The following is a 25,395-nucleotide window of genomic DNA, read 5'->3' as shown; positions in this document are numbered from 1 at the left end:
GGATTAAATCTCACTGACTTGGTTTAGGTTCTAGACCCACTCTTTGGTTGGGGAAGGTCAGGCTCTGTGGATTAACATTCCTGCTAAGGATGCATCCAGGGGTGGTGTTAGGAAAGGGGGTTGTTTACCAAAGGAAAATCAGAGTGCAGGGATGCTGGGCCAGTACAGGTGACAGACATCCTCCTACTAGGGACTAAAGCTTCCAGAAGGTTCTCTAAGAGGTGCCTGAGAGCAAACAGTTTAAGAATCTCATCACTGCTGTTTTGTCCTCTCTGAAGCAGGCTCATGCTCTGGCCACTTTACAGCAATTAGGCCCTGTGAGGAGAGTTTGTCTTCCTTCCCCATCAAATGAGGTTTCTCAGGGTCCTCATCTACTCTACTGGTCTGCAGATGGTCTGCAAATGCTGAATTCAGATGTCAGCTTTTAAAAATATACTGTATTGGTCAAATCTATTAGGGTGAAAAATTGGAAACAACCTAACCTCCATCAGCAGGGGGTGGGATGTACAACTCATGTTATATCCTTGGACTGGAATTCTCTGTGGCTGTTAAAAAGAAGATAGATCTATGTGAACTGATATAAAAAGATATCATAATGGTATAAAGAATTAGAAAGTTCATTACAGTAACCTAAATGAACATCAGCAGGGGACTGGTTAAATTAGCTATGCTATGTCTATTCTCTAGAATACCACACACAGTAGTAAAAAATAATGTTTTAACATGACAAAAATCTCCAAGAAATGCAAGTAGAAACACTCACAAACCACATACGGTACTTTTATCCCTGTGGTTACATATGAAGGGTAGGTCTTGTCTTTTAAAATAAATGGGTCAAGGTTTTTAAAATAATTTTTAGAAGAATTAGGGAAAATACTTTTAAAAATCAAAAATCATTGATAACTCTTCCACTTAAAAGATTATAAAAATTTACAAATGGAAGTGTCCCATGTTCCGCTCCCCAGGAAACTCCCCCCCCAAATCTGTAGATAACTGCTATTAATACATGATAAATGTCCTTTTTGGCTTTTCAAAAGTTTATATCGACATATCTATATATACTTATATGAGCACACACATACACACACACTCAATAGAATAATGCTTCAAATATTGCTTTGCAACTTGTTTCCTTCACTTAACTGTATATTTTGGGCATCTTTCCATGTCAGTATATATGAATTCATATATTTTTTTTTTTTGACTGTTGCAGTGTATTCCAGAGTATAGCTGTGTCATCGATCATCATGCTCTGTTGTAAGTAGATAAGGCAAGGAGCAGAATAAGCATAAGTGATTTCATTTTTATAAAAATTCTATATACATATATATATGGTATGGGATAGAGGGCCCAGAGGAGGAATTTTCACACCATATATATCTTTATAATGTTTGAAAAAGATGTTCGTAAAGATAATCTATTACTTTTCAAAAACAAAAACTAGTAAAGGGTTTTCTAAGATACTAAACAATGTACAGCTTTGCTTTTCAAGCCAGAATTTTTTTAAATGCCATGTAGTTGTTACACATACCATATTTTAACACACAAGAGTCCCTCCAGGTTAACTGGCCTAACAGGCTTTTCTGCAGGCCCTGGAATGAAACTTCTCCCCCATCCCTGAGCACATATTTGACCACGTTGTAAACATGTCAAGGAAAGGGGGGATTTCATTCCAATCTACTTTTAAATTCAGGTGTGCCCTGAGGAGCAAGCTCACAGTGACCCAGCCCGTGACTTAGATTCTCTGAGAAAGGCAGAGAGGCAGTACTGGGTTCTCACCACACCTCCACCACACTCTGAGCCTCCATGTGCCCCTCTATAAAATGGGGTTCTAGCAGTCCCTACCGCATAGCTTAGGGTCCAATACATTCTAAGAGCTCCGGAACCCATAGACCTCTTTACTATGAATCAGGAATTTTCTAAATTCTGTGCCATCAGAACCAAATGCAGAAATAAACTGCCGGTAAGGCTGCTACTGTGTCTGGTAAGCCCCAGTTTCAAAGGTTTGGGGCTCCACCGTCTCGATGTACCGTAGCCAGCTCATCGAAGTGACTCACATATCTGTGCTTTCAAAAGTCAAATCATACCTGAAAACGCTTGGTGCTTTTGCTGAGAGATGTTCAACCCATGGGCTCGGCATATGTTAGCGTTAATATAACGCTTTTTGCCTGAGGGTCCTTCAAGAACGTTTGTGGAGTTAGTGGAGATTGATATGCCTAAAATCAAATCTTTCCTTAAACGTCACACTGCAAAAGAATATTTAATGTCGTGGGAGAATACCTTTTTTCACTGTTAAGTGAAAAAAGAAGATTACAAAAAGGCATGCCAAGTATGATTGCTTTTCTGATAAAAATTCAAGTATGTTTGTGTTTGTGTTAAAGTTGTAAAACACAGTCTCCCAAAGGTTAGCCTTGGTTATCAAGGAAGAAGAGACACTTGAGGGGGGATTTTTATTTCATTCCTTGGGCATTTTGGTATTTTCCAAATATTCTATGATGACTCTTGCTTTTGTCCTCCAATAAAAATAAATATTAAGAGAGCTCCTTTCTACTTACTAGACGGGATGCTGCCTAATTCATGACTTTTTGAATAAAACCAATTAGATCTTCAGATTTACTCAGGTGATTTTTCTTAACACTCCTACTCAGAGCTAGTTTTGATCATACAACCACAGCCTCCTGAAGACAGATACTCCTCTCTAGCCATCAATCTCACATTGGCTATTGCAATTTAACAATGGAGCTCAAACTTGCCTGGTGGAATGGGATGTGATCCAATTTCCAATAGACAGTTCCTGAAGCAGAAGAAGTGGGTGTCCCTCTGTAGGCCTTTCTGTTTCAAGTAAGATCCACATAAGTGACTGGCAAAGGAAACTTAAAGGCAGCTCACCACTGAGCAACTTCAGAGAGACCAGAGCTGGGAAAACCAGACACCTGCCCCACCCCATCTCCAGCGCCCACTGCAGACGACTACAAACAAGCTGCTCTTGATTTTTCACTTCTGGTAGTAACTGTATAAATAAAATAGATGAATACTAGAGAGATGGATGGATGAACGGGTAATGATTGATAATCTTTTTAAAGAAGAAAAAAATAAATATTAATAAAAACTTCACTGTAGGACATGAGATGTGTACTGAGAAAAGAATTACCTTGCTAAACATTTTCAGACTTTACCTGAGCTGTTAGAACAGGCCAGGCCTTGTCAGATGCTGGGGTTTTGGAGTCAAGCTGGCCTCTGGGCAACAGGTACGGGGCCTCCGCCTCTGTCCCACATCTGCCACTCCCTTCTCTGGCTTCATCTGGCCACATATTTGCTCAGCTGGAATGGCAGCAGTGCGGCCTGGCCAAGGCAGGCCTCGGCTGGCAGGACGGGTTTGTCTGCCCTGGCCTTTTCACCCAGAGGCCCACTCCTGTGGGTGAGAGAGGAGCAAAGAGAGGAGCGCCAGGTGAGGGAGGCTCCCAGGACCACCCAAGAGAGAGGCAGCCATTCGATGGCTGTTCCTACTGCACCTCTAAAGGACCATGTCTGTCCAGAGCTGGATCTGGCCTCTAACCCTCCGTGGCTCCCCAGTGCCCTCAGCACAAAGTCCAGCTGCTCAGCCTGGCACTGAGGGGCCCTGTGGCCTGTCTCCTTGCTACTTCCCCAAGCCTATCTCTCCCTCCTGTCCCCCCTTTTATTTTTTTAAATTTTGGCCATGCCGCACAGCTTGCGGGATCTTAGTTCCCCGAGCAGGGATCAAACCTGTGCCCCCTGCAGTGGAAGTGCATAGTCCTAACTGCTGGACCACCAGGGAATTCCACCCTCCTGTCCCATTGAACCAACCTCTCTTTCACCACTGGAGATCATAGAATGGAAAGAATAAACTAATGTATATTATAGCAATCAAGCAGGCACACACCTCTGACTACATACACTGTTGCTTACACTCCTTCCATGAGAGCAAGTTGACTTCTTCACTGAAATGTAAAACCCACACCCCTTTGACCCACCCGATTCCACCTCTGGGAATCTATCCTGCATATACACTCCCGAGAGTGTGCAAAGACCCATGTACAAGGGTAACAGAAAAGCAATAACTGAGGAACAGCCTGAATCACATCAGAAGAGAACTAGTTATACAATTCATTTTCTCACACCATAGAATACTCTGCAGCTAAGTTTCAAGGGAGCTACATTTATATTTGCTGATATGAAATCATCTCCAAGATAGATTGTTCACTGAGAAAAATGCAACGTGCAAAACTGAATGTATGCTAGAGTGAAGTAAGTCAGAAAGAGAAAAACAAATATCATATATTAACACATATACGTGGAACCTAGAAAAATGGTACAGCTGAACCAGTTTGCAGGGCAGAAATAGAGACACAGATGTAGAGAACAAACGTATGGACACCAAGGGGGAAAGTGGCCGGGGGGACGGTGGGATGAATTGGGAGATTGGGATTGACATATATACACTAATATGTATAGATATTATGTAATTATAATTATGTAATTATAATATGTAATAGATAACTAATTGACATATATACACTAATATGTATAGATATTATGTAATTATAATATGTAATAGATAACTAATAAGAACCTGCTGTATAAAAAATAAATAAAATTTAAAAATTAAACAAAGAAAAAACTGAACGTATGCTAAATGCAATGTGATGTCCTTTGTTGGATCCTGAAAAGACAAGACATTAGTGGAAAAACTAGTGCAATCCAAATAATGTCTGGAGTTTAGCTAATAGTCCTGTACTAGTGTGAATTTCTTGGTTTCGAAAAACATATCATGGCTATGCCTCTAAATTCCATGTATCATTTAGCACAAGGTTAGGTCTTGTGAGTAGAGGGCGCTGGAGGGACACGGCAGAAGTTAGGGGTTCTCTCCAGATTCCGGTTCTTCCTTGTTGTTCCAACGGAGCTGTGACCAGCAGGTGGCTGGGGTTCTTCTCCACACTTTCCTAAGCCACCTTCATTAACCCAGCTAGGGACGCACCCCTTAACCCAAGTAAGAAACCTATTGAAAACAGGAAATAGAATCCTGATTTCTCACTGTCTTTTCAGATGGTCTTCAAATGGAAATAGAAAGATGAAAAACAGAGAAAATGGTCTTTTTGAAGAACCACTTCTAGGGCTGCTGGAAAAAATGATCAGAAGATCCTGGCATTTGATCCCTGGCACTAAAATTCATCTCATAAAAATGTATTCAGAAAATTGAGGGAACAGGTCTAGAAACTGAAGGGATTTTTCAGCTTTGAAGATGTATACCCAGAGCCAAAGCAAATATATTTGTTGCCTAGAAACCACTCTAGCCCAGGGTATACTGGTTAATTTTGTTAACACGCCAAAACACAGTGACTTAAAATAATGATTAATTTTTAGCTGCTGATTCTGTGGGACCATTTGGGCTGAGCTCAGTCAGCCAGGCAGCTCTTCAGTTTTTCTCACCTGGGCGTACCCATGCAGCTGCAGTCAGCTATGGGGTGGCTGGGGGCTTGTTGGTCTAGGGTAGCCTCCCTCACGTGTGTGGCTGGCTGGAAGTTGCTGTAGGTAGCTGGGGTGAGGGCTCTGACTGGGCCATGTGTCTAAAGAGGCCAGCCCAAGCACATTCACATGGTGGTGCTTGCAGGGTTCCCAACAGCAGCAAGAAAAGACAAGTCCCAAGGTGCGTAAGCAATTTTCAATGTTCTGCTTTTGCCACATGTGCTGTTGTCGCATTGGGTGAAGCAAGTCAGTGGTTAAGGCCAGACTGAGTATGGGAGGCGTGCAGAAGGGAGGAGAATTATGGAGGCTATTTTAACAATCTAACCAGGATGATGAAAAGGTGCCAGCAGTCCCCAGCAGAAGTGTCAAATGCCTTTATTTGAGAGTATCCCACAGTTGAGATCTCCTCAAACAGCTTACAGTTCCCAGAAGGAGGCTAGATAGGAAATAGTTAATGCCAACAGTAGCCTGGACCTTGAGCCGTTCCTCCAGTAATCAAAGAGTTGTCCTGTGAGTAAGTGCTTTTTCCAAATTTCAGATATCACAGAAGTTAGAGACAATGTTTTGACTTAATTCATGTTTCAAAACCCAAGCAGGAGGTCTATTAAAGACATCAAGTTTCCCTTAGATAGCTCTCAGATGGCCACCTCAGATGCCATGGGCACTGGAATGGAAATAAATAAAATATAAAAGGTAAAAAGCTGTGAATTCCCTGGCGGTCCAGTGGTTAGGACTCCACACTCTCACTGCCAAGGGCCTGGGTTCAATCCCTGGTTGGGGGACTAAGATCCCACAAGCCATGCAGTGTGGCAAAAAAAAAAAAAAAAAAAAAGGTAAAAAGCCAAGAAAGTGGTCTTTCTGGAGTTCCACTTAGGTACTGTTGGACACATAATTAAAATAAGGTCCCTAGGGACTTCCCTGTGGCACAGTGGTTGAGAATCCGCCTGTCAATGCAGGGGACACGGGTTCGATCCCTGGTCCAGGAAGATCCCACATGCCGTGGAACAACTAAGCCAGTGCGCCACAACTACTGATCCTGTGCTCTAGAGCCCACGAGCCACAATTACAGAGCCCACATGCCACCACTACTGAAGCCCGCGCATCTAGAGCCTGCGCTCAGCAACAAGAGAAGCCACCACAATGAGAAGCCGGCACACCGTGGTGAAGAGTAGCCCCTGCTCGCCGCAACTAGAGAGAAGCCCACACACAGCAATGAAGACCCAACGTAGCCATAAATAAATAAAATTTAAAAAACAAAAAAGAAGAAGAAGGTCCCTAGTAGTCAAGTACCTCTTGTTGTATCTAAGATCAAATTGCCAAGGATGTCTCATCTCACCACTCCTTTTCAACATCATACTGGAAGTCCTAGCTAATGGAATAAGACAAGAAAAAGAAATAAAATGTACACAGATTGAGAAGGAAGAAATAAAACTGTCTTTGTTTGCAGATGACATAATTGTCTATGTAAAAAATCTAAAAGAATTGACAAAAAACCTCCTGGAACTAATAAGCAATTATAGCAAAGTTGCAGGATACAAAGTTAATATACGAAAGATCAACTTGCTAGTGCAAGCATTGCATCTATTGATCACATCCCTGCCTGATGGCAACTGAGATACCGCCAGGACTTACAAAGGATTGGTCTAGAAATAACAGGTGCGATCACTGACATTTTTTGGAGATTTGCAATCATGAGCACAAGTGCTGTTCCTTATTAGACTTTCCTGACCTTCCTCAAGAAAGAGATTATCAATCAAATCAAAATAGATGAGTTTATTGTACATTTCCATGCCAAAGTACCAAATCTTTTATTCAGCAAAGGCAAATTTTCTGATCAGGAAGGAATGAGGTTAACAGACACCGTGAGCCACATCATATGCTTTTTACTTAATGATCAAGATATTTCATGGGTAAAAGCCCTATTTTGATCGTAGATACTTGTATTTCGAATGTTTACCATACTAATCCTCAAGCCGAGTATGTGCTAAAACCCCAGTCAATTTTAATCTTATAAAAACATTCTCTTAAAATGCAGGCACGTCTCAGAGATATTGCAGGTTCAGTTCCAGACCACCACAATAAAGTGAATATCGCAATAAAGCATGTCACCAGAATTTTTTGGTTTCCCAGTGTATATAAAAGTTATATTTACACTATACTGTCCTCTATTAAGCATACAATAGCATTATGTATAAAAATACAATATATATACCTTAATTTAAAAATACATTATTGCTAAAAAACGCTAACCATCACTTGAGCCTTCCGCGAGTTGTAATCTTTTTGCTGATGGGAGGGTGTTGCCTTGATGTTGACAGCTGCTGACTGATCAAAGTGGTAGTTGCTGAAGGTTGGAGTGACTGCGGCAATTTATTAAAATAAGACAATGAAATTTGCTGCATCAGTTGACTCTTCCTTTCACGAAGAATTTCTCTGTAGCAGGCAATGCTGTTTAATAGCATTTTACCTACAGTAAAACTTCTTTCAAAATTGGAGCCAATCCTCTCAAACCTTGCTGCTGCTTTATCAACTAAGTTTATGTAATATTCTAAATCTTTGTCATTTCAACTATCTTCAGAGCACCTTCACCAGGAGCAGATTCCATCTCAAGAAACACTTTATTTGCTCATCCATAAGAAGCAACTCCTCATCCGTGAAAAGGTTATCATGACGTTGCTGCAGTTCAGTCACATTTTCAGGCTGCACTTCTAATTCTAGATCTCTTGCTATTTCCACCACATCTGCAGTTACTTCCTCCAATGAAGTCTTGAAACCCTCACAGTCATCCATAAGGGTTGGAATCAACTTCTTCCAAACTCCTGTTAATGTTGATATTTTGACCTCGTCCCATGAATCACAATGTTCTTAATGGCATCTAGAACAGCAAATCCTTTCCAGAGGGTTTTCAGTTTACTTTGCCCAGAGCTATCAGAAGAATCACTATGTATGGAAGCATAGCCTTACAAAATATATTTCTTAAATAAGAAGACTTGAAAATCGAAATGTTACTTGGTCCATGGGCTGCAGAATGGATGTTGTGTTAACAGGCATAAAAACAACATTAATCTCACTGTACATCTCCATCAGAGCTCTTGGATGACCAGGTGCATTGTCAAAGAGCAGCAATATTTTGAAGAGAATGGTTTTTTCTGAAAGAGTAGGTCTCAACAGTGGGCTTAAAATATTCAGTAAACCATGTAAACAGATGTGCTGTCATCTAGCACATCTGTTTACAGCATCCATTTATAGAGCACAGGCTGAGTAGACTTAACAAAATTGTTAAGGGACCTCGTATTTTCAGAATGGTGAATGAGCACTGACTTCAACTTAAAGTCACCAGCTGCATTTGCTCCTAACAAGAGAGTCAGCCTGTCCTCTGAAGCTTTGAAGCCGGACATTGACTTCTTCTCTCTAGCTACGAAAGTCCTAGGTGGCATCTTCTTCTAACAGAAGGCTGTTTCATCTGCATTGAAAATCTCTTGTTTAGTGTAGCCACCTTCATGAATGACCTTAGCTGGATCTTCTGGATAACTTGCTGCAGCTTCTCCATCAGCACTTGCTGCTTCACCTCGCACTTTTATATTACGGAGAGGGCTTCACAAACTTCACAAACCGATCTCTGCTAGCTTTAAACTTTTTTTGCTGCAGTTTCCTCACCTCTCTCAGCCTTCACAGAATTGAAGAGAGTTAGGGATTTGCTCTGGACTAGGCTTTGGCTGAAGGGAATGTTGTGGCTGGTTTGATCTTCTGTCCAGACCACTAAAACTTTGTCCATATCAACAATAAGGCTGTTTCACTTTCTCATCATTCATGTGTTCACTGGAGTAGCCCTTTTAATTTCCTTCAAGAACTTTTCCTTTGCAGTGACAGCATGGCTATTTGGCACAAGAGGCCTAGTCTTTCTCACTAAGCTTCATGATTTCCAGCTTTTGATTTAAAATGACAGACATGTAATTCTTTCTTTTTTTTGGCCACGCAGCATGGCCTGTGGGATCTTAGTTCCCCCGCCAGGGATTGAACCCGGGCCCTCGGCAGTGAGAGTGCAGAATCCTAACCACTGGACCACCAGGGATTTCCCATGTGATTTTTTTCACTTGAACATGTAGAGGCCATTGTAGGGTTATTAATTGGCCTAATTTCAATATTGTTGTGTTTCAAGAAATAGGGAGGCCCTAGGAAAGGGAGAGAGAAGGGGGAATGGCTGATTAGTGGAGAAATTACACCAGTAATCCCACAACATTTATTGATTAAGTTTGCTGTCTTATACGGGTGCGGTTTTTGGCGCCCCAAAACAATTACAATAGTAACATCAAATATCACTGATCACAAATCACCATAAAATATAACAATGAAAACGTTTGAAATATTGCAAGAATTACCAAAATATGCCACAGAAATATGAAGTGAACAAATGCTGTTGGAAAGATGGCACTGATAGACTTGCTCAACGTAGGGTTGCCACAAACCTTTGATTTGTAAAAAATGCAGTATCTGCGAAGCACAATAAAGCAAAGCACAATAAAATGAGGTATTCCTGTACTGTTAATGCTACTGATTGGTGCTAAAAACTTTTTTAAAGCATTTCACAAAATGTGTCATTTAAAAAGCATGCATTATCACTAGATAAAACCAACTATGTGTGTACCTTTCCTCCCTAATAAAGTGTGTTTGTATATTTCCCCCTCTCAAGAGATTTTTGTCCCAATTGCTTTCATTGTCAAGTAGAATGTGTTCAAGGAGAAAAATATTTAAAAGAAAAAGACTGAGGGAGTACTGATGAAATAAGAAAGGCAGAATGTTGATAGCTCTTGCATCTGGGTGATAAGTATTGTACATAGAGGTCCATCAAACCAGTCTCTGTTAAAAAAAAAAAATAGACACTTCCTTCTGTGATTCTGCATGGTTCTTAGGAGAATGCCAGCACTCCTGGCAAGGCCAGGCCTTGCCAACTACACCAGGTCTCCCTCTCCCCTGCTTCCCCTGTACCTCCTTGCTCTGCTCTGAGACATTGGATTCTGGGCCATGTTTCCTCTCACCCCAGAGCTCTGGAACCTACTTTCCTACTGCCTGGAAGCCTCTCCTCGCTCCCTAGTCTGGTTAGTGAGTACTCATTTTTCAGACCTGAGTACAAGCATCACTTCCTCCAGGAAGTCTTTCTTGAAAACACTGGCCAGATGAGAGTTTTACTTTCTTAATCTATCTTGTGGTTTTCCTTCGGAGCATTTAGCACAATTTTAATTTTACTTGTAATTAATAACAATAGCTAACATTTAATGAGCACGTACTCAGTGCCAGGGGCTGTCCTAAGGACTTCAAGGGTATCTGCTCATTTGATTTTCTCAAGGCACAAAAAGTGGAAGAAACTTGCTGAACGTCACATAGTTGGTAAATGACAGAGGCAGGACCCAAACCGTCAGTGTGATTCCAGAGCTGACATCTTAACCATTCTGCTCTGCTCTCTCCACATGTTGTTAATAATATGCATCTCCCCTACCAGGCTGTTTAATCCCTCAGTGGTAGATATTTAGTGTTATAGACTGAATTGTCAACAAGTCCAAATTCCCCAGATTCATGTGTTGAAGACTTACCCTCAATGTAACTGTATTTGAAAACAGGGCCTTTAAGAAGGGAATTAAGTTAAATGAGGTCCTAAGAGCATGAACCTAATCCAATAGGACCGATAAATAAGTTTGTATTGTTTAAGGACTGATGTCCTTCTGTCTTAGTCTGTTTGGGCTGCTGTAACAGAATACCAAAGACTGGGTAGATTATAAATAACAGAAATTTATTGCTCACAGTTCTGGAAGCTGGGAAGTCCGAGATCAAGGCACTGGCAGGTTTGGTATCTGGTGAGGGCCCGCTTTCTGGTTTATAGATGGCTGTCTTCTCACTGTAAAATCACATGGGGCGAGGAAGCTCTCTCTGAAGCCTTTTATAAGGGCACTAATCCCATTCATAAGTGCTCCACCCTTAAGACCTAATTACCTCCCAAAGGCCCTATCTCCAAATATCCTCACATTGAGGATGAGGTTTCAACCTACGAATCTGGTGTAGTTGGGGGTGTGGGAGGGGGCGGCACAAACATTCAGTTTACGGTACCTTATCAGAAAAGGAAGAGACACCAGTAGTGTGCATGCACAGAAGAAAGGCCATATGAGGACACAGTGAGAAGACAGCTACCTGCAAGCCAAGGAAAGAGGTCTCAGGAGAAATGAACCCAGCTGGCACCTTGATTTTGAACTTCCAGCCTCCAGAACTGTGAGAAATAAGTTTGTATTGTTTAAGCCACCCAGCCTTTGGTATTTTGTTACAGAAGCCCTAGCAGACTAATACATTCGGTCTCTTCTTGTTTGCCATTATATGTTTTGGACTAAGCACCGTGCCTAGCACATAGTAGGTCCTCCAAAAATATATACTTAGGGGTCACCACCTTCTCTGAAAAGTCTTCCCTCCCCCAGCCCTGGCTTAAGTGCCCCTTCTGGGCTTTAGTTGCTACACTTACCACTTGGTTTTGGAAGGATATGTTTTAAGGTCTAATTCCTTTCTATAAGGTTAAATCTTTTAATCTAAAGATTTTGAAGGGGCTAAGTCTTCCCTGGGCTTGGCACAGATGGCATATGCTCTCAGAGTTTAATAAATATTTGAGTGAATGCAAGTCTTCTGACCCCTACACATGAGCCCTGGTTCAAGATGACCTGAGTTCTAAGCAACATCTCTAAATCCCTGTGCTTGGACACTGAGCCTCAGAAGTAATCATGGCGGACTTCCCTGGTGGTGCAGTGGTTAAGAATCCACCTGCCAGTGCAGGGGACACGGGTTCGAGCCCTGGCCTGGGAAGATCCCACATGCAGTGGAGCAACTAAGCCCGTGCGCCACAACTACTGAGCCTGCACTCTAGAGCCCGCGAGCCACAACTATGAGCCCTTGTGCCACAACTACTGAAGCTCACACGCCTAGAGCCCATGCTCCACAACAAGAGAAGCTACCGCAATGAGAAGCCCGAGCACCACAACAAAGAGTAGCCCCCACTCGCCACAACTAGAGAAAGCCCGCACGCATCAATGAAGACCCAATGCCAAATAGAAATTAATTAATTAATTAATTATTTTTAAAAAGTAATCATGGCTTTGGGTTTCTCCAGAAATCAAAGCTTGGGTAAAGTCCATTATGCTCTGAAAAGTACAGGGTCGTTTTGATGCCTGTTATGAGCACATGTGCAGTTGGGCTGAGCTCCTGAGTCTTAGTCATCTGCCTGGTTCCAGCTGGACTTCTTGCTGTACCTCAGACATACTAAGTTCACTCCTGTCTCAAGGCCTTTGCTCTTGCTATCTCTTCTGGGAACACACTTCCCCCAGACTTTCCCAGTGCAAATATCCAGCCTTAATTTTCAGTATCTACAGTAGAGTCAAGGCAAGTGATGTTGATTGCAAGGAAACAACTCAGTTTCAGAACACTGGAGAAGAGAAGAGATGCCACTGTTCTATTAGTTCATTTAAAATCCTCTTAACAGGGGCTTCCCTGGTGGCGCAGTGGTTGGGAGTCCGCCTGCCGATGCAGGGGACACGGGTTCGTTGCCCCGGTCTGGGAAGATCCCACATGCCGCGGAGCAGCTGGGCCCGTGAGCCATGGCCACTGAGCCTGCACATCCGGAGCCTGTGCTCCACAAAGGGAGAGGCCACAGCAATGGGAGGCCCGCGTACCACAAAAAATAATAATAAATAAAATAAAATCCTCTTGACAGTCCTGAGAGGTATTTATTATCATTATCCCCACATTACAGATGAGGAAATTGAGCCAAGAGAGGTTAAGTAACCGGCCAAAGGTCTCACAACTAGCAAGAAGCAAGGCCAGGACATGAATCCAGGCAGACTGGATCCAGTGTCCAGCTTCTTAACCACAAGGCTTCTCAACATATATTAAAGTGTAGTTAACATAGGGCCTGGCATGGGGTAGTTGTTCCATAAGCCATAGTTATTTCTCTACTCCTCTCAGATAGCTTACTCTTCAAATCTTACAGTCCAACCTCCAGAATGAAACCAACAACCGTCTGACTCCATCCTGCCAGAACCCAGGGTCCCTCACTCCATCTTCTCATGCTTGTACACACTGGGTAGTAGCTGGAATTGAGGGTTCTCGAAGTTCCAATCCAGGCTCCACCATTCACTAGCTCTGTAAACATAGAAATGTTACATCCCGCCCTGGGTCTCAGTTTCCTCACCTGTAAATTGGGGACAATAACAACCCCTATATCCTAGAATTATTATAAGGATTCAGTGAGATGATACATGCAGAATGTTTTCCACCTAGCCTGGCTCATAAAAAGTGTACAATAAATTGTAGCAATTATGATTAAGGCTTCTCAATGAGAAGCCCCCGAAGGCTCTGAGGCTGTGAAATACTCTCCCAACCACCTTTAGGGCCAAAATTGGGACCAGATGACCTCATTGCTTGCAGACAAGGCTGGCTGGGTATGAGGACTTCTCACCTGACCCAACAACACAGGATCTACCAGACACATACTTCCTGGAGGTAATGTGGTTCAGGGAGTGATCTCTTGGGTCTGATAGACCTGGGTCTGAATTCCAGCTTGGATTTCTCCTCAGCGCCTCAGTTTCTTCGTTTGTCAAATGGGAAGGGAGCAGTGTGAGGAGTGATTAAGAATGTGGGGTGTGGATTCAGCATATTAGGTATGATTCATTCTACTCCTCGCTCAGCCATGGACCAGCTATGTGAGCTGAGTGTCTTCACCTCCATGAGCCTCTGCTGTCTGTTCTAACGAGTGTTGTCATCATTCCTCTTCCTAGAGTGGCTACGAGGATTCCCCAGGACCATGTGTGCCCACACTCTGGAAACTGTAGCTGTTAGGATGACAGGCGTTGTATATCAGTGGTTAGGAGCTTAGGCTCTGGAGTCAAACTGCAACAGGCCCAATTCAAATTCCAGCTCTGACAATTACTCCTGGTGAGATCTTAGGGAAATCAGGTTCTTCTGTCAGCCTCAATATACTCATCTGTGAAGTGAGAAAAATAACAGTAAACATCTGATACAGCTTATGAGGATTCAGTCAGAGGATGCATGTAAAACACTTAAAACTGGCCTGGTTCGGTGTCAGTGGCCAAAAAGTGGCAAAGATATTATGATGCTGATTTTTAAAATATCTTTTTCTAGAATGCAAATGCATTTGCCCCAGAGTTGGAGGAGTTGAAAATATATGCTGAGTGCTGAGCCTTCATGATGGGATTCAAGTCTAAAAGAAGAAAAACAAACAAGCAAAAAAACTCATTTATATGATGAAGTAAACCAAGGTCATGTGACCACATCAGACCCCATTCCACATCTCTATAAGATCAATCCTACTTAATTGTAGTGTAGCTCGGATGTTGGACTCTCACCAGAACAATGTCGGAGTCCCAGCAATGCCCATACTCACTGTGGAACCTGAGACAAGTGACTTCACCTCTGACCCTCAGCGTTTAACCCAGCTAGTAATAGACTCCCTCACAGAGCTATTTAGAAGGATTCAGTGAGATGATGCACAAAGCGTAGTACATGGAAAGGGCTGTTGTTACTACTACAGCGCCCGTCTTTCCCCTGCTATTTGAAGGGTAATCTCCCTCGTGCCAGGCGCTCGCCTTAGGTGGTCTCGGTTCCCACTGTCCTAAGCTCCTCTAGTCGAGTCACGCCCTCCTCAGCGGGGCCCCTTCCAGCTCCTCCCCCCACCCCACTCTCCATCCCCATTTCCCCACTAGCCGTGGGGAAGGAGACGCCAGACAACAGTCGCCAGAACCCCGAAGCTGAACAGAAGCAAAGGGACAGAATTCTAACCGCCGCCCGAAACCATTGGGCTGGGCTCCCTCCTCCAGGTCCCCTGATCAATCAAAGGCGAAGAAGCAAGCCTCGGGACCAATCAGAAGTGGAAGCGGTGGAGCAATGCCCGCCTCCTTAAAGCGCCCTCGCGCCTGATTGGATGTGTCCAGGCTAAGCCACTTAGGAGTGGGGCCAGCTGATGGACGGTGCAATGGCAGCGGGGCCGGGGGAAGAAGGGAGGCAGTCGGCCAGCCACAGATTGGTACGGTGTGTCAGCACCAAAGCCCTGCCTAGTCAGAAAGCCCGCTGGCCGGGTTCTAACCCCGGGCCAGTTAATGGTGGGGCAGCGTAATGGGTCATTCTCTTTACGGTGTGGTGGGGGCTGGTACATGAAGTACGCAGTTAATCCTGACTCAGCAGACAGCTGGGGCGTCATCGTGTATTTGAAGCGCGAGCATCTAGGCCAATGATGGGGGTCAAGGCACTGCCCTCTCTTGTGTCTTCTCTGTCCCCGCATACTTCCGGGTGAGGCAGGGTGCGTTCTGCAGCCAATTAATGGTGGTGCAAGGCAAGAGGCGGGAAAGGGGAGCTGCCCACTGGCACCCAAAGCCTGATGGCCTCCTATCCAATCCCAGTCACTTCTCCACAGATTGTAAGGGGTTGAGAGAAAGGTGAAAGGGTTTGCAACGAGGACTACACAGGATGGAAAGATAGAAACAAGAAAGCAGTGGTATCCCTGAGCACTTTCAGAGGGAGCCTCCAAAGCTATGCAGGTGAAGGAGGTTCAGGCCCCAGTCTCTTCATAAAGAGGGTGGGACAGAGCAATCTGCGCAGCCAGAAAGCATTGAGAACCGGCTGGTGGATGAGCTCTCAGCCTTAGAGGCCTGAAGCCTAAGTCCACGGACCAATCAGATTTAAGGCCCTGTCCCTCCACAGCGCCAGCCAGGTGGGCGCGAGCTCGGCTCCGCAGCCAATCAGCGGAGGTCGCGAGGCGGAGTTGGGGACCCGGGGGCCGGGAGGGGGAGGGGCAGGGGGTGGTGCGGAGTGGAGCGGAGTGGAGCTGTCCTAGGTGCCTCCCAGGCTGTTGTGATCCCTCAGCCGGCGGGAGCCAGGAAAGAGGGTGTGGCCAGCACTGCGGCCAATCAGCGTCTGCCTCGGGATCCAGGGCGATCAGCGAGCTGTGCACGCGGCCCGGCCTCGAGCTCCGAGCCTCGCGCCGCTCCACTTTCTAACGGCTACTCGGGCTTGTGCCGCCCGGAGTGTATGTGAGGCGGAGTGAGGAGAGGAACAGGGCCTGAGTCGGTGAGTGCCATGGATTTTCTTTCTTTTTTTCGGGCTTGGGCCTGGCCCAGGCAAAGCTGAGGTATGGGGGCTTGAGTGGTCGCCCTGAGGATGAGGATCGGGAAGTGGGGGTGAGGGCGTTAGGCTTTGGGGACTCCCTCTGCCCTGGAGAGGCTGGAAGTGGGGCCTCCTGGGCACCGTTGGGCCCGGCTGGGCAGAGACCAGGCCGGCATGTCCCCGGGCCCTGAGACAGCCTGATTTGGAAGTGTGTTGTGGGGCAGGTGGAGGCCTTGGAGCTCTGTGTGGGGTCATTGGCCATGAGGTATGGCCTCTGACCTATGAGAGGTTGTCCGGGGTCTCTGGACTGAGACTGGATCAGGTGACTGGAGAGGTCTGTGACTCTCCAGAGGTTCTTGGGAGTCTTTGACCAAGAAATGAAACTAGTGAGAACTTGAGAGGTTTTCTGGAGTCTTTGGATCCAGCCTGGGCTGAGAGTGAGTGTTGATGAAGTCGAAAGCCCAATGGGAAGTTGTCAAGAGTCATTGCATCCTGGCTGTGATGGGAACATGTGGCTGCAAGACTTTTGGGGGACTCTAGCTTCTGGGTTGGGGTGCTTGTGTAAGATTTTCCAGGACTGGGTCCAGGCTGGACAACGTGGCCAGGAGATTAGGGCCGTGGTCTTCTGGAGGTTCCGGGGTGGGGAGGGTGTCTCTGAATCCCAGCAGGTTGTTTGCCCTCCATGAAGTATTATTGTTTTGTGGTGGCTCTAGATAGAACCAGGATTGAGTCGTGTCTTGGGCCTTTTAGTCCCTGTTCCCATTCTTCCGCAACCTGTTTCTGGTCATCCCCAGAAGACATCAGGTTCTAAGCATGGGGCAGCTGCTTGGAGAAGATGGACGTTGTACTGGAGCATAGGAGGTGTGTGAGATAACCTGCTCTTTAGGAAATCACCCAGGTTGTCTTTACTGAAGATCTTTTTATACTTATGAGGCAGGATGTTGATATCTAATTTCACTCCGCTGTTCAAGGTCTACCTGGTACTAAAGCTTTCAGGGTACTTTCATGTACACCCAGAGTTCTTAAACCAAGGGTGGAGGTGCATGGGGGGAGTCTATGAGTGGATTACAGGGTCTATGAGCTCCTGGAAATAATCCAAAAAACTGTATGTGTTGGCAGGGGGGGCGGTAAAAGCAGCCACAAGGATGAGGAGTGAAGCCTGTGCAAGGGTGAGTTTCAGAGCAGTCTGTGACTCTCTTGTCATTCACATGCAAAATGGTATGAGAATCTACAATTTTCTGATGTAAAGAGTTGATTCCATGACTTACAATTTTAAAAAGCATAGTGACCCCCTGAGAGGTTAAGAACCACTACAATAAAGCAGGCTCCCATATTATTTATGGGGCTTAGGCAAGACTAGAAATGGAGATTTCCCCTCTTATCCCCACATCTGGTGTTGGCGCATACTTCAAGGTGTCTCACATACTAGCCTGCATGTCCAAGTTCCGTCTACGTGCCCCTCCCACCCAATCGGCCACACAATTACATCAATCACATAGCCCACTCGGAAGAGTATAGACCTGGGTCTGAGGCCAATGTAAACCCAGGAAGTGGGCTATTTGGGCCAGGAGGTCCAGGGTTCCGAGTTCCCAGAGCATGGTCTAGAATTGGGGGGCACAGGTTCCAGGGGGGTACTTCCTAGATACCCTTGGACTCCTCAGCCCATGGGGAGGGACACAACTAGAGGTCAGAGTGGGGCCCTCTGTCTGGATTTGAGGCAATATGGATATTCAATACTGGTCTTGAAAATAGTCCCTATGAGGAAGTTGAGGGTCTCAGAAGAGTTAACCCCGTTAGTGCTGAAGAAAAAGGCAGTCCACTGTGAGGATGCAGTGGAACCTAAGTTGTTTTTACTTCTCATCTGGTTGTTTTGCCACTTAATCCACAAAAGGTGTGCTGTGATAGGGTCTCTATGACCTAGATTCAGCTCACCTGCCTATTATTATATCCAGATATTGGGCTATGTAGAACATAGATTTAAGGGAAGAAAGAAACTCATTCATTCTGTGGTGTCTCTCCTCTGGTATGTGTTGGATGTACTTAACTAAAAAGATTTATGTAAGGTTTGGATAATTGGTTTTAATCTATATAAAATGATGCAGGGAGTTTAACCACCTTAATTTGCCGAAAGTGATGTGTTCCTGGGAAGAGTGGAAAGTTCATAGAACTTTTCTGAATTGAATCTTGTTTAACCTGGCTTTTGGAGGTAATCAATACCTCAATACGTGAGACCAAGGGAGAATATTTTATGAAACAAATAATCATCCCTCTAATTGGCATATTCTGATGGTTTAGTTTTAATTATAATATTTGAAGAGACTCTATACTTGTATTGCTGTGTTGACATTTTTACAGCAAGCTGGGTTGTGCCTGAAGGTCAAGTCTATCAGTAAGAATAAAAGATATCAGATTTCAAACTTTATTTAGTAATATGAATATTAGAAAGGACTGAGAGGCAAAAATCATACCTCCTTTTCCCACATTCTTTTCTTCCAATTATATCCTACCTAACCTCTCCCACCTACGGTACCCTCTCCCAGGATGCAGGCTTGTGTCCTCATGACCTGTGGTTTCCTGGCTCCACCCCAGAGAGACAACTGCAGGAGATCCCTACTGAGTCAGCCTGGGAAGTGGAAGGTGGGCAAGGTTTCTGAGGCTGGGGAGGAGAGTCCTTTCAAGAAGAGAAACACAAGACTTCCCTGGTGGTCCAGTGGTTAGGACTCCGGGCTTCCAATGCAGGGGGCACGGGTTTGATCCCTGGTCAGGGAAGTTTTGCATGCCATGCAGCCAAAGAGAGAGAGAGAGAGAGAGAGAGAGAGAGAGAGAGAGAGAGAGAGAGAGAGAGAGAGAGAGAGAGAAAGAGTCAGCAGTGTCCCTACCCTTCCAAGTCAAAGTGCTATTTGCTTCTGCTTCTGCTATCACTGCTCAGTGCAAGGTGGTTTGGACTGTGCAGTCAAGAATGTCAAGAATGTAGGAAGGAAGAAGGGCTGCGGTGTAGAGGGCCCTAGAGATACCTCTAAGGAGGCAGTCTCTAAAGGGATATCCTTAGAAGGGGGTAGACACCAAGTGGGAGGAAAGATGGGGTTTCCCAATCTTGGGGGCTTTTGTTCACTGAATGGAGAGTCCCCTTGCCCCTTGCCCTCACTTTTAGGTTTCCTGAGAGCCCGTTGGCACTCCCTGTCAACTGCATAAGAGGATGCTGCCCTTTGAGCACAGCCTCCAACTCTTTTGAACATCAGTGGGCAACCACCGGTAGGGGAGCCGAGTCATGGGCACATGATGTAGGCCTGGGAGGTGAGGGGACTCTACTCCACTGGGTGATGATGTAATCTTCCAGACCCCTATACCTACACTTGGGGTTTCTCCTTCATGGCTTTCCTCACTTATCCCATATCCTCAGGGAGTGTGTATTTCTGTATTGGAGGAAGGATGTTTCCCTCTGTATACCTACATGTCAGGGATTGGTGCATTTCTGTGTCCAAATCAAGCGTCTTTTATATGGGTATCTAATGAGTCCCTGGGTGTGGTGGTGTGAGGAGTTAGAAAGCTCAGAAATGGAAAATATTTAACGACCAGAGTAGCAAATGAATACAGCTTGCCCATTTGCATTTTCCCTTTCACTCTGACTCATCTTCCCCTCTCCCCACACTATTATTGCCCCTCCACTAGCCCCACCCATTGGCACACCCTGTCTGATCTAGGAGGGATTAACATCCGTTTGCACCCAAGCTAGAATGAGAGATAGAGGGAAGGCATATTAGGTCTGGAGAGAGAGTAGAAGGATGGTCTGAACATTCGGGGGTCCTGGAGCCAAAAGGTGAAACAGGAGTTTTAGAGACATAATATTTGAGTCTAGGAGGGGACCAGAATCTAAGAGAGAAGCCGAGGGGGAACCAGACTGTGTCTTGTCACCAGAGCAGCCCACCAGTGCCTGACTCGTTAACCTTCCAGTTATTTATTAGGCACGTATCATAAGCGATTTAGCAGCACTTGTTCTGTGAATGAAAATTCTATCACAGGACGAGGAATAATGAAATAGTAAGAAACAGAGAAAGAAATTTGAGTCTCTCAGAGCTCATCTTTTCCCCAGGTTAAGGAGTGCTAAAGTGTGAAAAGAGGGGAAATCTCTGAGGAACTTCACCCCCTGGGCAGGAAGTCAAAGAAACCTCGGAGTCCTGATTTCAGAGAAATGTCATTTGTCATCAACCCAAGAAAAGGAGTTTTTCTCTTCGAAGACCACCACAGGCCCTTCCTGGGGTTGCCCCCATCAGAGCCTGATGGGAGGATCTGAGTCACTCACATACCCAGTCCCCAGTGATGTCCCAGATGACAGGGGTCATTCCCACAGAGCAGTTGAGGCTTCCTAGTACCAAGTCAGAGAGAGGGAGGAGGAGGCATGCTTTTGGCCCTCCTTCACTCTCTCCTTAGAATGCAGATGTTTCAGTCCTTTTTAGTTTTGAGGTAGTAGAAAGAGCTTCCAGCTGCTAGAGATCTACTGACACCTCTAAGAAACAGAACTAATACTATTTGAATGATGCTATGTACCGAGAAACCACTTTCACATACATCATGTCATTTCATCTTCACCCCACCTCCAAATGAGGTAAGCAGAGGTTATCCCTATTTCATGGATGAGTTAACTGAGGCTCAGAGAGGTGACTTGCCCAAGGTGACTCAACTAGTAAATGGCAGAGATGAGACTCAAACGCAGGTCTGATTATCCCAAAGTTCTTATTGCTTTAGATACACTTCTTTGACTAGGGGTTCACAAATGAAATGAGACAGGAGGTTAGGAGGCAGAATGCCAGGGCTCTGGAGGGGAGAGTGGTCTCTCCTGGAGGAGTGAAGCACAGCCAGGGGTATAAAACCACACCCCTTGGAGGACTGTGGCAGACTGATACTTGGGACACCCAATGGATGACTGTGAGGTCAGGGGCGGGGCTAGCTCCAGGGTGGGGGTGCCCAGGAGCCCCAACAGCAGTTCAGAGCATGCGGTGTCCAGGAGGAAGCTACAACCGGTGAGTGGCTGCTTCTCCCCAGCTGAGACTTTCCTCCCACTACACCCCTCTTTCTGTCCACTTCCTGCCAGCCTGTAGCCCTCTCCGTGAAGTGTCCAACTAGTAATCCCCCCTCCTATGGGGTCCGTACTCATGGTGAGCCCACACCTAGGAATATGCCTGCTGGGCACTGCAACACTTAGGTGCGTCTCTTTATATCTGGGTTCCCAGTTTTCTTAAAAGCCAATGTGGTGGTTTTGATGTGTGATAAATTTCTGCCTTGTTCGGTTCTGTCCTTCTGTTCTTCACTTTTGGCTTATGAAAAACAAAATTGAACCGTCTCCTTATCCTAATCTTGAGAGGAAATAGCCTCTCCCTCTATAGTTCCCATTTCCCTTTCTCTGGCTTCCTCAAGGGTCAAAGCCTTCTCCAAAGTCTCTCCATCTTCAGATGAGGAGCCTTCTCTCCTGTGGCTTCTGACCTGCTCTCTTATCTCACTGCATGGGAGCCTTTGGTCTCTTCCAGTTCCTTCTCTGAGGATGGGTTCTAGAAGTTTCGTCCTCAGGGAGATGATTGATTGATGCCTTAGAGCCTGCCCTCCTGCAGTTACGACCCCTGTCTTGCTGCCCTTTCTTCCTCTCGGGACCCTCAGCTCCACATGATGGGCTTGCAGGGGGAGGACACACTAGCTTTCTAACCTCATCCATGAAGCTGTGTCTTGCTCCATCCCTAACTTCCAGGGCTGACTGGGTTTTGTGGTGATCTTCTTGTCTGGAATGAGGAGAGCCTGACCTACTCCGAGGTCTTTCCCTGCAGAGGAGCTTGGAGAAGCAGAAGTATCAGTGTTTGCTATCCTTTAAGTCAGACATTGCCAACTGGCAGGACCCATCTATACTAGCCTTAAATCCACTACTTGAGATAGTTCTTAGCTGTCTGGTCCTTGCTCTTTAAGTCCTGAATTTGGTCTAATTTCCATTCTCCCACCACCCCACCTCCACCCCTGGCCCCTGCTATGATTCTAGATAAGCTCAGGTCCTCTCTCGGGTCAGGTTATCTGTTCCATTCAGGACAGAGAGCTCTGATTCAGAACCAGCAATTCACTCTTTCTCCCCTCACCTCCACAGGCTTGAGAATATGCTGTTCCTGCCTCCCCTTTTCACCATGGACCCCACAGTGTGGCCCTTCTCTCAGAACCTCTGAGATTGGTACCCAGGCAAGGCACAATGCCCACGTCCCCAACAAGACTGCCTAGTCCCTATGGCTCTGATCGGCTGGTACGGCTAGCAGCCAGGCTCCGGCCAGCACTATGTGATACCCTGATCACAGTGGGGAGCCAGGAGTTCCCTGCCCACAGCCTGGTGCTGGCAGGTGTGAGCCAGCAACTGGGTCGCAGGGGTTGCTGGGCTCTGGTGAAAGGCATCAGCCCTTCCACCTTTGCCCAACTTCTGCACTTTGTTTATGGGGAGAGCCTAGAGCTGCAACCTGGGGAACTGGGGCCCCTTGAGGAGGCAGCCAGAGAGTTAGGGGTGCAGTCCCTGGAAGAGGCATGCATGAGGGCTCGAAGAGATACGGCCAGAGAAGAGCTGGGTCCAGGGCTGAAGGAACAACAGGAGGAGCCAGAGAAACCCACAAGGGATTCTATGAGAGGAGTGCGGGGCTTTGGAGAGAAGCAGAGACCACAGAAGTTTGTTAGAGCTGGTGGGAAAGAACAGGAGACGTTGCACAGGCACAGGCCACCAAGAGAGAGCCCTGAGATGGCAGAGGCAACTCTGGAGGAGCAAGGGGAGCAGATGAGACCAGAGGAGAAACTCAACCAATCCCCTGTTGGCCGCGGAGGAGTAGATGGGAAGCAAGAAGTGATCATGTGGGTGAGGGACAGTCCAGGGGGCTCTGAGGAAAGTCTGCGGGAGTTCCCTGGCCCCCTTCCCCCACCAGGTTCCCTCCAAACCGGCATCACCCCTAGGCCCTGGTGGGCTGAGGCCCCTTGGTTGGGGGAGGGCCAGCCTGCCCTGTGGAGCATCCTGCTGTTGCCGCCCAGATATGGCACTCCCTTCTCCCATAGCACCCCCATGACTGCAGCCCAGCAGGAGGTCTGGCCTCGGGACCAGAGGTGAGTTGAAGGGCCTATGGAAGACCTCCGGCTGGGAGGGAGTGGCTTAGGAGAGGCAGCAGTGAAGGGTGGAAGGGCACCACATCTCTTATCTCTACTATACATTTCCTGAGCTGGGGAAAGGACAAGAAGCTCCCACCACAGGGAAACCCAAAGCCCAGCCCCTGAGGACTCATGACACCTCCCTCTCCAGAAAGGAATTGGCCAGGATCCCAGGTGTAGCCGAAGCTGTAACTCTTCCCCATCCCACTCCCAGGATCCCACTGTCCCTGAGCCTCCACAAAGGCCTCTGGAGCCAGAACCAGTTGGCCTCCTGCAGCCCCACCCCAGGTAAGCCCCTCATTGCCCTGCATGCACCCTGTAACATGTTCTCTCAGCTGGGGCTGAGGCTGGGCCTCCAGGAGTCCAGCCTGAGCAGAGCCCCTACTTCACTCTGCTCCCTTCAGGTTCCCTCCCCCAGGGCCCCACACAGCTCAGCCCTGGGGAGATGGAAGAGTCTGATCAGAGGCACACAGGTGAGTAGGGTGAGGGCACTTTTGCCTCAGCCCCACTGTAGCCCCTGATGTCTTGCCTGAGTGTTCCAGTGATCCGGCTCTGGGGTTCCCAGCCCTGCCCTCCTTTGCCTTTTGTCGCCACAGGTGAACTTGCAACCTGTGTGGGTCATGTGGGCACAGCAAGCCACCCATCTCACCAACACCCTCCCCCACCCCCTCCTGCTCGGTCTCGGCCCTATTCTTGTTCTGTCTGTGGAAAGAGGTTTTCACTCAAACATCAGATGGAGACGCACTACCGTGTCCACACAGGTATGGGCACCCTGCCCTGTGTGAATTGTCTACCTCCTTCCAAACTCCAGTGGGCCCGCTCCTAAGTCCCTCTCTGAGTGTCTGGCTCCCCCACAACGACCTTGCCCAATTGCCCCAATCTACCCCAGGCCAGCCTTCGCTCCTTTCCTCTTTCCTTCATGGGTCTTCCCCTCCACCTGCCCTAGGAGAGAAGCCCTTCTCCTGTAGCCTCTGTCCCCAGCGCTCCCGGGACTTCTCAGCCATGACCAAGCACCTGCGGACGCATGGGGCCGCACCCTACCGCTGCCCTCTGTGCCAGGCCGGCTGCCCCAGCCTGGCTTCAATGCAGACGCACATGCGCGGCCACTCGCCCAACCAGCTCCCGCCGGGATGGACCATTCGCTCCACCTTCCTCTACTCCTCCTCCTCCTCCTCCTCGAGGCCATCTCGGGCCTCGACCTCTCCTTGTAGGCCCCCTTCCTCAACCACCTGACAGGGTGTCAGTAGCTTCTTTGGCTTCAGCCAAGCGTACAGAATGAAAGATGGGCCGGCGGGCCTGCTAGGCTTCTGACCTCGCACCGCGGCTACGGCCGCCTAGCAAACTCTGCTCCAAGAAGCGTCGCAGCAGGGGCGCCAAGAGCCCTCTCCCAGATGACCGCGGGCCACAGAAACCTGGGCCAGCGAGCCCGTGTGGGGTGAGGGCAGTGAAGTGTGCACGAGTGAAGGTTAACTGTGCGGGGACTGGCGGTTCATCACCAAAATAAAGAGTTTCCTGTGCCCTCCTCTCGGGACCAGAAAGCCGAGTCCGGACTTTAGCCTGCGGGCGGGGGACAGCCTTGCCCCTAGTCCTGTAGCGGCCCCTGGTGGTTCATCGCGG

The 25,395-nt window shown here is 46.9% G+C and overlaps 1 protein-coding gene and 1 non-coding gene across 2 annotated transcripts; one reads left to right on the top strand and one right to left on the bottom strand.

Moving 5' to 3' along the window:
• Window positions 1-9,483: 9,483 nt before the first annotated feature.
• TRNAE-CUC (transfer RNA glutamic acid (anticodon CUC)) lies at window positions 9,484-9,556 on the bottom strand. The gene has a single exon. It is a non-coding gene; the product is annotated as a tRNA-Glu (tRNA).
• Window positions 9,557-20,319: 10,763 nt separating this feature from the next.
• ZBTB32 (zinc finger and BTB domain containing 32) lies at window positions 20,320-25,302 on the top strand. The gene is made up of 6 exons (XM_060130461.1): window positions 20,320-21,647; window positions 22,751-23,736; window positions 23,993-24,066; window positions 24,183-24,251; window positions 24,375-24,539; window positions 24,725-25,302. Exons 2-6 carry the CDS (start codon window positions 22,850-22,852, stop codon window positions 25,009-25,011), a joined length of 1,482 nt encoding a protein of 493 aa, XP_059986444.1. The 5' UTR covers window positions 20,320-21,647; window positions 22,751-22,849; the 3' UTR covers window positions 25,012-25,302.
• The last annotated feature ends 93 nt before the right edge of the window (window positions 25,303-25,395 follow it).

The sequence above is a fragment of the Lagenorhynchus albirostris genome, chromosome 19 (genome assembly GCF_949774975.1).
Source record: "Lagenorhynchus albirostris chromosome 19, mLagAlb1.1, whole genome shotgun sequence".
Lineage (NCBI taxonomy): Eukaryota > Metazoa > Chordata > Mammalia > Artiodactyla > Delphinidae > Lagenorhynchus > Lagenorhynchus albirostris.
The sequence above is the reverse complement of the archived record's forward strand: the minus strand, read 5'-3'. Positions and strand labels throughout refer to the sequence as shown.

What these genes read in the sequence shown, in the direction of transcription:
- ZBTB32 (XM_060130461.1), top strand. Translation starts at nt 22,850, where the DNA reads ATGCCCACGTCCCCAACAAGACTGCCTAGTCCCTATGGCTCTGATCGG. An exon ending in GTCTGGCCTCGGGACCAGAG is followed by an intron (nt 23,737 to 23,992) that starts GTGAGTTGAAGG and finishes TCCCACTCCCAG; the next exon opens with GATCCCACTGTCCCTGAGCC. An exon ending in GCACTACCGTGTCCACACAG is followed by an intron (nt 24,540 to 24,724) that starts GTATGGGCACCC and finishes CACCTGCCCTAG; the next exon opens with GAGAGAAGCCCTTCTCCTGT.